Source organism: Juglans regia, chromosome 11, assembly GCF_001411555.2.
Source record: "Juglans regia cultivar Chandler chromosome 11, Walnut 2.0, whole genome shotgun sequence".
Classification (NCBI taxonomy): Eukaryota; Viridiplantae; Streptophyta; class Magnoliopsida; order Fagales; family Juglandaceae; genus Juglans; species Juglans regia.
This window is the reverse complement of record NC_049911.1, coordinates 32,859,710-32,873,231: the sequence shown is the minus strand read 5'-3', so window position 1 is coordinate 32,873,231 and position 13,522 is coordinate 32,859,710. Positions and strand designations below refer to the sequence as shown.

General features: G+C 34.3%; 2 protein-coding genes and 1 long non-coding RNA gene across 3 annotated transcripts; 2 read left to right on the top strand and 1 right to left on the bottom strand.

Moving 5' to 3' along the window:
* The first annotated feature begins 331 nt into the window (after nucleotides 1-331).
* LOC108998803 (auxin-responsive protein IAA33-like) lies at nucleotides 332-1,449 on the top strand. Its single transcript, XM_018975505.1, has 2 exons — nucleotides 332-771; nucleotides 1,389-1,449. The coding sequence occupies exons 1-2, from the start codon at nucleotides 332-334 to the stop codon at nucleotides 1,447-1,449; spliced, it is 501 nt and encodes a 166-aa protein (XP_018831050.1).
* Nucleotides 1,450-5,212: 3,763 nt separating this feature from the next.
* LOC118343842 lies at nucleotides 5,213-6,678 on the bottom strand. Its single transcript, XR_004797622.1, has 2 exons — nucleotides 6,535-6,678; nucleotides 5,213-6,431 (listed from the first exon to the last, which is right to left on the bottom strand). It is a non-coding gene; the product is annotated as an uncharacterized LOC118343842 (long non-coding RNA).
* A 4,683-nt stretch (nucleotides 6,679-11,361) lies between these two features.
* On the top strand, nucleotides 11,362-12,195 carry LOC108998804. The gene has a single exon (XM_018975506.2). The coding sequence runs from the start codon at nucleotides 11,362-11,364 to the stop codon at nucleotides 12,193-12,195; it is 834 nt and encodes a 277-aa protein (XP_018831051.1).
* Nucleotides 12,196-13,522: the final 1,327 nt, after the last annotated feature.

Below are 13,522 nucleotides of genomic sequence, written 5' to 3'. Positions count from 1 at the left end.
GTAAATCAACCACATATAAATCCTACTGTCTCCTTTTATTTCTATTTTCTATACTTATTTAATGCTTACGAACATTTCAAGCAATGCATGCATGCATGCACCACTGTCAAATAACACTGCAGATCATTTAACCATATTGTTGACATCCAATGTTAACGGAAAAAATGCATGAACACGAGCCATTAGGCATGGATGCATGTGTGTGTGTTCCTGCTGAGGACCAAGCTGTACATAACAGCTCTTACTCATCCATAACTCCAATCAATGTATAAAAGAGACAGTGAAGGGAATAGTTAGCACAAAAAAAGTAAAAATACGATCAAAAAGGAAAATGAATAGCTTTGATTCTCAGAGGCGACAATTAATTAGATCACTCCTTGAAAAGAAGATATATGGCAAGAAAGGAGCATTGTCAGTGCAACTCCAACGACCTCTTCTGGAACCTGCTTCCAGCCGGAAAACTCTAAAAACAATATCCATGCGGTACGCTTTCCCTGGAGTTGATGATAATCTCGTTTCCACGTTAGTTCCACCTGTGACAATTGTGCTCGAAGGCCGTTCGATCTGCCAGCGCGTCAATCTTCATAAGCATGCAAGTTATCATAGCCTAGCTAAGGCCCTGAGACAGATGTTTGTGGATGCCGGAGATGTTGGACTGATCACTTCGGAGAATGATCAGCTTCATGACCTGTCTAATGCTATTCCTTGTCATCTCATTGCTTATGAGGACATAGAAAATGATCTTCTCCTCGCAGGCGACCTCAATTGGAAGTATACGTTATTATTATCGTCTTCTGTTTCTTCTTCTTGTAAATATTTTAGCCTCATGATATTGATCATTCATAGGAAAACGGGAGAAGGAAAGGAAAAGAAAAACTATTTTCTTCGCTTCTAATTAATTATGCATTTAACTAGGTTGCCGGGAAAGAATTCTATTCGTTCTGTCAAGCACTTCTTTGTCTGAAAGTTATAGTTTAGGGCAGGTTTGGGGTGAGACAAAACATAAAATTTTCATCTCATCTCATCTCATCATTACATATTTTTTAAATTTTCATATAAAATATAATAAACAATTTAATTTTTTCAAATCTCAATACATATTTTTTAAATCTCAAAATAATAATAATATTAAAACATAATATTTTAAACTTCAAAACAAAACATAAAATTCTCATATCATCCTCAAATCTATCCTCAATCAAATAAGGATAAAATCTTACATCAAATAATTAGTACTTCTCTCTCTGATGATCTGATCTACACACGCGTACACATTAAAAATCTTACAAGTCTTGTGTGATTTTGGTAAAGCATCAGTTTGTAAAACCTATATGTGTGTAGTATCTCCAACATTAATATTCTATATGTACGTGTTGTACTGTAAACAGGGACTTTGTACGTGTGGCGAAGAGAATTCGGATACTGCCGATGAAGTCAAATTCAAGGTAGGGAAGAGGATCGAGTAATATTATAGCTTGGAGGTGTTGCATTTTTCACTACAAGAAATATGACTTTTTAAGTCTAAAATATTTCGATCATGCTCAAATTGATGCTAAAAAAATCATTTGTGGCAAAATTAATTAAACTCGACGCTAATTTTCGTTACAAATGGTGCCATACGATGATTCTAATGTCATGCACATGCTTCTTGCCTTCCCCTTTTATTTGTTATGATATCTTTAAAATTTTTATTTTATAATCATTTGAGGGTGACATTGAATATTTTTGTAGAAACCTACCACATAGATTTCTACAAATATGTTGAACTTGATATATAATACATGAGGGCCGCTATGGCCACACAGGGATCTCACAAAGTGACGTGGCATGATGCCACGTCAGATTTATTTATTTATTTTCAAAAACTTGCTGTAGACTACTGTGTCATCCATTCCGTTCAGTCCTGTTCAGCGTCTTTTCAATTTCTCAATCCTTGCATCCCGTTTCAACTTCCTTTCTCACCTGCATCTCGTTTCCACCACCTGCGTTGGCCACCGGTAAGTTTATGCCATGGCTTGAGGCTTTTTTTTATGCACATGGCTTGCTGATCTCTTGGGTGTATATGCATTTTACGCACATGGCTTTGGATATTTATGCATTTTACGCACATGGATTTTTTTTTTTAACATCTCTAATATTACACTTTGATATCTGTAATTAAAAATTCAACAAAATCTCCTAATTTTTCATACAACAAACATAATTTGGAGCAATTTGTTTCTTCCTTTTGAATCAGATAACACATTAACCTCAAAACTTGTATCTTTTGGCAGAGCAGTAGTATCAGTCAACTTGAAAAGATCTTAAGTAATCTAAGTATTGTTGTCACACATAAAAAAGAAACCAAATATTTTGATCTAAAACCCAATAGTGGTATAACTGATTTTTGGATTCCAAGTCAAGCATAGAAAAAAACTAGTGGGATCCCTTTGTGGGATCCTTGTGTGTAAAACTAGTTTTGGGAGCCATAGTTGTTTATATAATGTTTTTATTTAGGAGCCATGTCCAAAATATTGTTTTTGTTTTGGAGCCACCCAAAACATAGTTGTTTATATATATATATATATAGCTACAATCAAGATGGAATAGAGTCGATTGATATTTTCCGAAGAAGAACACGACAATAATGGTCCTAACACTCCAAGAGGTTAGACTTTTATATTCTACACATTTTAATGGCATTGTTTTATGGACTCTTTTAAATATTGATTTTATTGCTGCATTTTAATGGATTTTAACCATATCATGGCCTTTTATGTTTTGGTTAATGTAGACTAATAAGAGCAAATTGGATTTCAGTATACCGAGAACCAAAATGTTGAAGAATCGAAGGTTGATATGATATTTGGGACTCAAGCAGATGTTATTGAATATTACACAAAGTATGCCAAACAGAAAGGCTTTGGAGTGTCGAAAATAACATCGACTACTGGGGATTATGGAGAGATAAAATACTTCACCATAGCATGCAGTCGCCATTATAAGCCAAGAAGCAAGTCATAAAAAATTGATCAGCCAAAACCGGTAGGAGAGACAGATTGTAAGGCTAAGATTAATGCAAAACTAACAGATGAAGGAAGGTATCAATTATCCAATGTCGTCCTCGAACACAATTATGTTGTGAGCCCGAGTAAGTCAAGACATATTGCTTGCCATAAAAAATTATCAAGTTGGTCGAAGAAAAGAATTTAGATGATGGATAAAGCCGGAATCCGTCCGACTAAAAATTACAAAACTATGGTTGTTGAAGTTGGTGGATATGAGAATCTCACTTTTGGTGAAAAAGAGTGCAGGAATCATATCAACAGAGTTCGTAATGCGTTGCTTGGAGAAGGAGACACAGAGCCATTTCACAATTATTTGGTGCGGTAGCAAGAGAAAAATAATGGTTTTTTCTGTGCGATGGATCTAGATGAAGAATGGAGGTTGAGAAATGTGTTTTGGGCGGATGTCCGAAGTAGGGCAGCATATAAGTCATTTAGAGATGTCATAACGTTTGACACAACGTATTTGACAAATAAATATAAAATGTCATTTGCCCCTTTTGTGGGAGTCAACCACCATGGCCAATCGATACTTTTTGGATGTGGCCTCATATCAAACTAGGACACAAATATATCTGTGTGGTTATTCGACTCATGGTTGAGGAGTATGTCAGGACAAGCTCCTAATGCGATTATAATCGACCAAGATAGAGCAATGCAAGCGGCAATTGCAATAGTTTTTCCAAGGGCCAAACATAGATTTTGTTTATGGCATATTTTATGCAAATTACCTCATAAGCTGAGATCTTATTCACAATATGACAACTTTAAAGGCCCTTTATTAAATTGTATATATGACTTTTTGAGTTGTGAAGAATTTGAAAAAAGGTGGCACAACATCGTTCAAAACAATGGTTTAATAGACAGTGTTTGATTGAGTAAGTGGTACGAGGAGCAACATCAATGGGTACCTGCATATGTGAGAGGTACGTTTTGGGCCAAAATGTCCACAATCCAGCGTAGCGAGAGTATGAACTCATTTTTTTATGGCTATGTAGATGCTATCACACCATTGAAAAAGTTTGTTGGAGACTATGATAATGCTTTGGCCAGGATGGTCGAGAATAAAAAGATAGCTAATTTTGGTTCATTCCAACGAAAGATCCCTTGCATTATAGTCCATGCAATTGAGAAACAATTTCAAGAGATATACACGAATGCCAAGTTCAAAGAGGTACAAATAGAGCTTAGGGGGACTATGAATTGCTTATCTTCCCTAAAAAAAATTGAAGGCGCAATATCAACATACGAAGTTGTTGACCACTTAAGCATATATGATGATATTGTAAAAGATGTGAAATACTGTATATATTTCAATGACAATGAATTTGAAGTGATGTGCACTTGTAGACTATTCGAGTTCAGAGGAAATTTTATGTAGACATTCACTCATTGTCCTCACCATGTGGAAGAAAGTCGTGCGGTTGCCATCCACGTATGTTCTTGATCGTTGGAGAAAGGATTTGAAAAGAAAGTACACGATGATACAAAGTAGCTATGACGACCTTGGCGACAATCATGAAGTACAAAGGTTTAATGATTTGTGTAACGATCACTGCGAAATAGCTTTAATTGCTTCAAAGGATCATGAGACCTACATAAAGTGGAAGAATCATATGCGCAAGTTTAAGGAGGAAGAGTTAAGTCAGAATAGTACAAGGAGTGAGTATGTTGTGTGTCATGACAATCCAAGTGAAACCAAACAAAAAAATCCCGGGGTTTGTAGTCCTGTTGGTATTAAAAGTAAGGGTAAACCTTCATCAAAACGGTAAGTCTCTACAGTGGAGACAATGCTAAAAAATAAAAGAAAAAGTAAAAAAAGAAACAAGATAGATGAGGTATTGTAAAACTGTACAACTAACAAACGTTTTATACTTTGTCATAGCCAAGCTTCTAACACTCCACTAATTATTGGTTTGGACTGTAATTTTGGGATTTGAATGTAACTTTGGGGTTTGAATGTAATTTTTTGTCTTCGCATTATTGGCATTCCACAATTCGATATTGTACCCAAAAATAAGGAAATATATTCAGCAACAGTGTACAACTTCTTTGGCATTTAAATACATTTTTTTGTTGTTCATGAAAATAAGAAAATATATTCAGCAACAGTGTACAACTTTCATATTACAAAATCTCATTTCTATTTACGGCATTAGGAATTCTTGTACAACTTGTGCAGCCACAATTATGTCTTGCATACTTGACAGCAAAATATAATGTCAACAACTTCATTCATTACAACTCAAAAAAATGCCTATCCTCTAAATTCTGTTTAATTGCCTTGATTTCCACTTCAACTTTGTGAGTCACCAACTTCTGCTCAACTAGTATATCGATATGGTTGGTAGTAGAGGCTAACTACTAATTATTTTCTTGAAGACACTTACTCAACATTTTCGCATAATCAGTATCTCACCCACCTGAAAAACTTGCAATAATTTTTGGACTACAAAATAATACCACAATAAATTTTCAGATTGCAATAAATTTACTTCATTAAAGAAATAAACTGTTTGATACCCATCCTATACCATAAACTGATCTAGCTATTTGCATGGTTATGTTAAAAGTGTTACATGTGTCAAGCCTTCATGGCTCTCAGTTGGCCTTCTTGAAGATATGTAAAGAGCAGATGTAAGTGGAAGTAAGGAGCATCTGTAAGAAAGTTGTTGGCCAGGTTGTAGTCTTGCACATGTAAGGAGCATATATAGTATTTACTGCAGCGTACTGATCATATATATGTAAGGAGCATACTTGTGAATTCAATTTTACTCTAGCATAATTGTGAATTCAATTTTACTGTAGCATATATGTAAGGAGCAGATACAATATTTACTACAGCATATGTGAGGAGCAGATAAAGTGTATTTACTGCAACTCTTTTGTGGAGCAACTCAGAAAAGAATTTTTAGAGCAACTCACAAAGGAACACAAAACTATTTTTGGAGCAACTCACAAAGGAAAACTATTTACTGCAACTATTTTTGGAGCAACACATATAAAAGTTCTTCCATATTTGTGGGATCCTGGCAAGGAGAAAAATTGCACGTTGAGATGCTTGTAATAGATTATTTCCACATTAGGCAAACTCTATATGTACAGAGCCTTCAAATTCACATGATGCAGAAAAATCCAAAAACTCTATATATACAAAATTATCTACATCGATTGCTTTTAGCTTTCTTGAATTATTTTTTCCTATCAATATTCTACTAATTTACGAACAGGGTGTTTAGACTAGATGCCCATTTACGGAAGTGATAGCTTCAAACTAGATGTCCATTAAAAAGAAAAAACTAGATGCCCATTAATGGAAGTAAGAAACCTTGAGAGATTCATCTAGATTTTTGAACAGGGATTTTAAAATGGACGCATTTCCACAACCTGAGGGGATAACACAACAGAGTTATCTTGCAAAACCCACCAAAAATTCAAAAACTCTATGGAAATTCGTTAGGGCAACTCAAATGGGACGAGAGAGAAATACCTAGCGTCGGTGATGGCTGTTGGAGAGTGAAGTCCCAGTGAGGGCTGTCCGGTGACGAGTTGTAGGCAATGGAGAACACACAATCTTCGTGCAAGGTCTAGGAAGGAAAAGAATGGGAGAGAGAGAGAGAGAGAGAGAGGCATTAAAAAAAAAAATCATCTAATGCCATGTCAGTTTGTGAGATCTTTTTGTATCTATAGCAGTTTCCATAATATATGCGGTCATATTTTGTATTTTGATGTGTTTTGAAAAGTCTAAAGTCGCACACTAATTAAATTATGATGTAATTATAGATTGTAATGTAATGTAATTGCTTAGAATATAAAACAAGTATTTTTTTATAAATGCTTTATGGATTGAAATATAATGTAAGATATGCATTTTTATGTATTTTGTTTCAATACTATTATTTATTTATTTATTTTGTGACATTATTTCTGGCGATCTTGCATTGTCGGAAATAATTATTTTGTCACAACCATTTGCCGCAAATATCTATTTGCGACCACACAAATTTGTACAACATTCGCGACAGAACATATGACGTTATGGTTGAAAATTATTATTTGCAGCAACTATACCGTTGCAAGTAAATATTGGTGACTATTAATAAATTGTGGTCGCAAATTAGTATTGCTACTGTATAATCGCTACAAACAAGAATTTGTGACCAAATCTCAATATTATAATGATATTTTTCAACGAGAAAAATTATACCTGCAATATTATTAACCATCTTGCGTCGATTCGTTAGCAACGCTAAAAAGTAATTGCGATGCTGAATACGCTTTTTTCTGTTTTTCTTATAGTGTTGGGGTTATGCCGGCGAGGAAGTTAAGGACCGGAATTAGTTACACATAAAAAATTATCAGAAAACTTTGGGAACATGGATTAATGTCATGCATTGCTAGTCCTTGGAACAAGCATATGAATTATGCACTTTGCCAAATGTTTAAAGCTCCTTGTTTATATATTACTAATTAAGGTGTTTCCAAATTTAAAAAACTTCAGAAGAAATGTACAAACCATTCAGTTTAACTTGTAGTACCTCTGTGATCGAAGAACAAGAAAGTGTCAAATGTGTTCCTGTCTTCAAGATACGAATGGTAGAATGGAAATGGATACACTGTACCCTTATGCCAAGAAAAATCATGGTATATATTCCTTTTCCAAGAAGATCGATGTCGATCTGATCAAGCTGCATGCTAGCCCCTATAGATATGTGAGAAAAGAACGGAAAACATTAAGACGTACGGTACTGTTTTAGCTTGGTAGTATTAATTAATTGCCACAAAAAGGCAAAGATGCTTGGCATGCAATACTACAACCTTATAAGCTGACTACTCAAAACACTCTAAGACTTTTGGATTCGAAGATGACTTGAGATGAGTTGAGATAGATTGTAAATAGTAATGAGATGAGTTGTGAATAATAATGAGATTTGTGAGTTAATGTTGCTGAATAGTAATGAATAGTAGTGAGATGAGTTGAGATGAGCTGAGATGACTTATGAATCCAACCGTCTCTCTAGTGAAGATAACTCCAACGGCTAGCTAGGAGACTTTCAGCATACAATGAGAAAGTCTATAAAGTCTAAAGACAGTTTCTAAAATCTCCAAGTCAATGCAACAACAACAATTTAATAATCATCTTATCTTGCCATGCATGCACAGATGCTCTTTATTTTCAATCATGTGTTATTAAATGCTCAAGCTCGCTAGTGCATCGTCTCTGATCACAGCATTTTGTTGAATCACTTCACCTTATTCGTCATTCAATTGAACATGAAAATCACCATTAATGAAGATGGAATTAATCAAATGAGAAACCGCTGGAAACCAACCAAGTGAGTCGGTGCTCAGTCCTTGTAAAGCCGCTTTACTTTACCACAGGAACAACTTTTCCCGGGGAGAATGATCACTTTGACCTTTTCAAAAGTTAAAAGAGTGGATCTTGAGATATGGGATGCAATAGCACAACCTAAAATGCAAGATATATACATAGTGCTCTTGAAGTTGGTTGAGGACATTTATATAATATATATATTTATATATATATATATGTGTGTGTATGAGACATTGAAAATTATTATAGATACAAAAAAATTATATAAAAATAAATCAATAAATCGACATGATTTTATAGAATCTGTTAGATTTACTTTATAATAAAATTAACCATACAATTTAATGTATCATATTAAGTTATATCAGTTTGTAAATTTATTTTTATATAATTTTTTATGACTAAATTATTTTTGTTTGTATATATATATATATATATATATATATATACTAGTAATAGAGCAACGTCCAAGGGACGTTTGCCTAATTTAGATTTTTTACAAAAATTATATGATTTTTTACAAAAGAAAAATGATTAATTCAAAATATGCCATAGTTTAATATAAATTTTACAAATTGATCATTTTGTTAAATTTGTTTAATACAAGTTTAACAAAAAGATTAATTCAAAATGCTGGCTGGCTGGTTTGTGGCAGACCATATAATACATGACACCTCTTTATGATTATCGTGTAAATTAAGTCGTAAAAGATGTATATATACTATGATCAGACAATATGTCACAAGTATACATTAATTTGTACATTAAGTATTTAGAATTTATATTTTTAATCATGTTACATCGCTTACTATAGAATTATAGAAGAAAGTTCGCACGTCGAGATCTCAATGCGACACAATTCAATTTCTTTCGTTCAATATTTAATAAATAATGTTCTTTTATGTCATTTTTATTAATACTTTAAATGAAATATTCTTTTATGCAATATATATTTTAAAATGAGTATGTTTTGATTTAAATAGGACTTATTAAAACGAGGGAAGGGTATAATTATATGATTTTACAATATTACCCTTAGTTTTACTATTTTATTTATTTTAAATATAAAGCTCTTTTAATCATAGCCATTGATTTGTTGGGTAAGGAAAATATCTTCCTAAATTGAATCCCCATCATCCATTTTAGCTTCTAAGGGAAGGAGTTGAAAAGTCACTTAAGCCTTATTACCCCCCATCATATCCGTCGGCTTCCAAACTCAAGCAGTATAGCACATGGACACCTAGTTCCGTTTGCTAATATAATGGAAAAAATAATTTGCTTCAGGTAAGGATTGTACGAGAAACTATTGAGGGTGAGAAAAGAATTTTAAATCCAAACTCAAGCATCCATGATGCAAAGTGAGAGAGAGGATAAACTTCTATTGGAGATTTACCTGTAAATATCGCAAGACCATCAACTGATACTCTTGCCAAATCAGGAAGGGTCTTGTTGAGATATCTTGGAGATAAGTAATCTAGAGCATCTAAAATAATTACAAGGAAAAACGATTTTGATCTATATAGAAGAGGAAACTTGATATTAGCTACACGCACAACGCCTTTGCCGACAAGAACTTTGCAGTTAGTATCTGCATCCTCTATATCATATGGTTCCACGCCCCAGGCTTCAGTTTCCTCCTCTTTAAGCAATTTAGAAACCATCGAACAGGTGTCTGGACCAACATGCAAAATTTTATGCATGCTGTCTCCATATGCTTTCTTCAAAATAGGAATTGCCTGGCGTTAAACACATTAAACTGAAGCTGAACAGAAGAGAGAGGGGGTCTGAGTCGAGAGAGAAGGAAACAGAAGATGACCTTCACTAAAAAGACCAAAACACCCTCGATCAGACGAATGAAATATAAAGAACTTAAGAGGCAAAAATGTAAACACTCGGCTAGACAGAGGGACAAAAGTGGAAGAAGGAAGTGACTGTTCATTCCTGTTCATCTGCGTATAGCGACTTTTAAGATATAAGGGATATATATATAAAGCCAATTCTTAGTCGAAAGTAAGTTCATCGATTGACTTCTTCTAAAGGTCAGAAGTTAAGGCCTTCAGCGTTCAAACCAAAATGACGTTTCGGACATAAGCTTGTTATAAACTACCATTTTTGTGTATGACAGTATACATGTCAAGTGTTAAGGATGGAAAGTTCTAAGTTGGGAGTGAAAGGAGAACATTGACATTATTATTTATTCCAAAAGTTTAAATTTTTAAGATAAGTGATAATCTTATTTAATATTAGAACGTAAGCTTATTCTGAGCATTCTAATTTACTCCAAGTAACAATACCAAAGGCATGACTCGGTCAATTAAGGTCAAGAACGTATCGCCAATAAAAGAGACGAGCAAACTGGTACATACTAAGAGAGGACCGCTCTACCTAATCTAAGATCCAACTACAAGCTTTTTAACTGCAACATATGAAATTACTACATGTTAGTGATTTTCAGGTATGTAAAATTATTAATTATCTTAAAAATTTAAACTTTCAAAAATAACAGTGATTTCACAAGAAATTATAATTATGGATTATGTTTCTCGATGGAGGGTGCAAAACTGGAAGTGACATTAAAAAAGCAATATCCTTATTTTACGTGCCTTTCTAAAAAATTGAAGATGCTATTTCTTTATTTGGATGTTTTAGATATCTTTGGAGTAGTTTGGATTTAAAAATATTTTCAAATCATTTTGATCTCTTTATTATAATTTTTTAAAATTTTTAAATAATAATAATATTAAAAAATAATATTTTAACAATATTTTATTTAATTTTTATATCTTTCTTTTAAAATAATCTCATTTATTCTCTTCTCATCTCAAAAAACTCCTTAATAGTGAATCTTCTCTCTCTGTATTTTCTTATAAGAGCCATCAACAAGGGAAAAGAGACTGAGTGTGTGCGCGAATACACACATAAATTCAATTCTCTCCTGAACATTATTCTATGTTGTCATCTGACGCACCCTTTCCTCAAAATATGAGAGATCATTCTAAGAATCCTCATTTTCAAAACCAAGAAGAAGAAGCAGCAGAAGAGGCGCTCGCCCTTTGCCACCTTCCAGTCGATGATAACAACAACGAGAATGATAATCAGCACATGAATTGTTGCAACAACGATTCCAATTGCTTGTCCAACCACAATCCACGATCACGCTCTGAGCCCCCCGATATTTTCGAGTTCTTGATCAGCGACTTCGGCTCCGATATGTGTCCAGCCGACGACATCTTCTTCTGCGGAAAACTCGTGCCCTTTGAAGGAAAATCTCCTCTCACTCATGATCAAACCCCCAAAACATCAGCCACCGACGAAAACCAAGCAAGAAAAACGCATTCTCACCGAAGATGCGAGTCATTATCCAAGCTACAAAGCCCCGTAACTGGATTCAACACTAGTATAGCTAGTAGCACTACTACGCTCATGAGGAACAGCCGCTCTTTGGATTATAGAAAGCTCCACCCGAGTTCCATTTCCATGATCTCCACGGCACCGGAAATAGAGCTAAACCCATCCGTAAGGAGCGTTGGAAAGTATGATATAGCGCTTAAAAAGGCGGCGAAGCCTCGTTGGTACTTGTTGATGTTTGGAATGGTGAAGTTTCCACCGGAGATGGAGCTTAGTGATATAAAGAATCGACAGGTTCGGCGGAACCCTCCTTCGACGCTGTTTCCTCCACCGCTTGATGTTAACAGGAATTTGCCGGTGAGCCGGAGCTCCTCCACTAAGGGGTCTTGGAGGTTTCTTAGAGCTTTGAGCTGCAAGGACCATGCAAGTGTGACGGTAACGGCGTCGTTTTGCTTTCCAGATGAGTGAGCTTAATGATTTGCCACAGATATGCATGGTATGGGTGTTTTGGTAAATGGCAGTTTATCATTTCTCTAAGGATATTATATGACTTTACGTAGAAGGAACGACACTGCACAGTGGCGGACCAAGGTCGATGATAGTGCCCTCTCAGTCATTGGGAAAAGGATGTTTTGTTTCATTGTTTGGTGGTGGGCATGCAAAATGAATGAAAATCACGAGGATTCCAACAGTGACATTAAGATCATATTCTTATCTATTTATCAAATTTTCGACTTACCTAACTTCGAAATGATAGGTATTAGCCATAATGTATCTCTACTGTTAAAATATCTGTCGCTTTTAGCTTTTAACCATGACAATATACAATCACATGTGTACCCCTTTAAAACGTTTAAGCAGATGTTTGGAAATACAAAACAAAATTAAGGCGGAAAGGAAAGGAAATGAAAGGCAAAAAAGAAAAAAGAAAAAGAAAAAAGAAAGTGATAATTTATTCATCTGTGTCATGGCAGATAAGTACCGTGCAGGCTTAGGCTACTTCTTTTTCAGTCCTTTAATCGATTTCAACTATAATGCATCATGATGGTGCTGTTTCTATTTTGTCAGTGAAAATTCTGAGTGTAGAGGCTTAGAGCCACTCTTTTGGGAGCACCCACGTACAATGGCTGTACCAAGCCCAATTATGAGAGTTGGAGGCCTCATTCAATGCCCCCATCCAACACATTATGGTGTAGGAAGCAAATGATTAATACTGGCCCTATGTATTTTAATCTTTAGACCAACATTATACTGTCAACAATGATAATGCCAGCTAATTTGGTACCGTCTCGTTGCAATCTTGGATTCGAATGATGGCAATCTACAGCTTGCCCCTTTGTCATTTGCTTTCTTTTTCTTCGCATGCAAACACTAAAAAACACCGATTATCCTGCGTTAGTACTTGGTGAGCGACGAAAAAGCCCAAAGAGCGGTGCTCCATCTTACCGCTTGTTGAAAGTTTCTTTTTTATTTTTCTTCAATTTTTTTATTCTTCTTTTTTTATCATTTTAAAATATTTTTAAAAATTATAAAAAAAAATATCAATATATTAATAATCACTTTCTTAACCATTAAGTAAAAAAAAAATTAAAATAGATGAGGTATCAAAATGAGAGGATAAATTAATAGTAATAGTACATTACAAGCTTTAAATAAATAAATCCTGTACAAATCTGTTGTAAAAAATAAATTTCATTAATAAAAAATAATTTCTTTTATACTTTTTAATACTTTTTAAGATAGAATCCACTTTTTAAAATTGTATGAGACTTATATAAATCATTTTTCGAAAACA

Bases quoted from the DNA above. Each gene is read 5' to 3' on its own strand.
- LOC108998804 (XM_018975506.2), top strand. From the start codon at position 11,362: ATGAGAGATCATTCTAAGAATCCTCATTTTCAAAACCAAGAAGAAGAA.
- LOC108998803 (XM_018975505.1), top strand. From the start codon at position 332: ATGAATAGCTTTGATTCTCAGAGGCGACAATTAATTAGATCACTCCTT. The intron at 772-1,388 runs GTATACGTTATT...TACTGTAAACAG, and splicing joins GCAGGCGACCTCAATTGGAA to GGACTTTGTACGTGTGGCGA.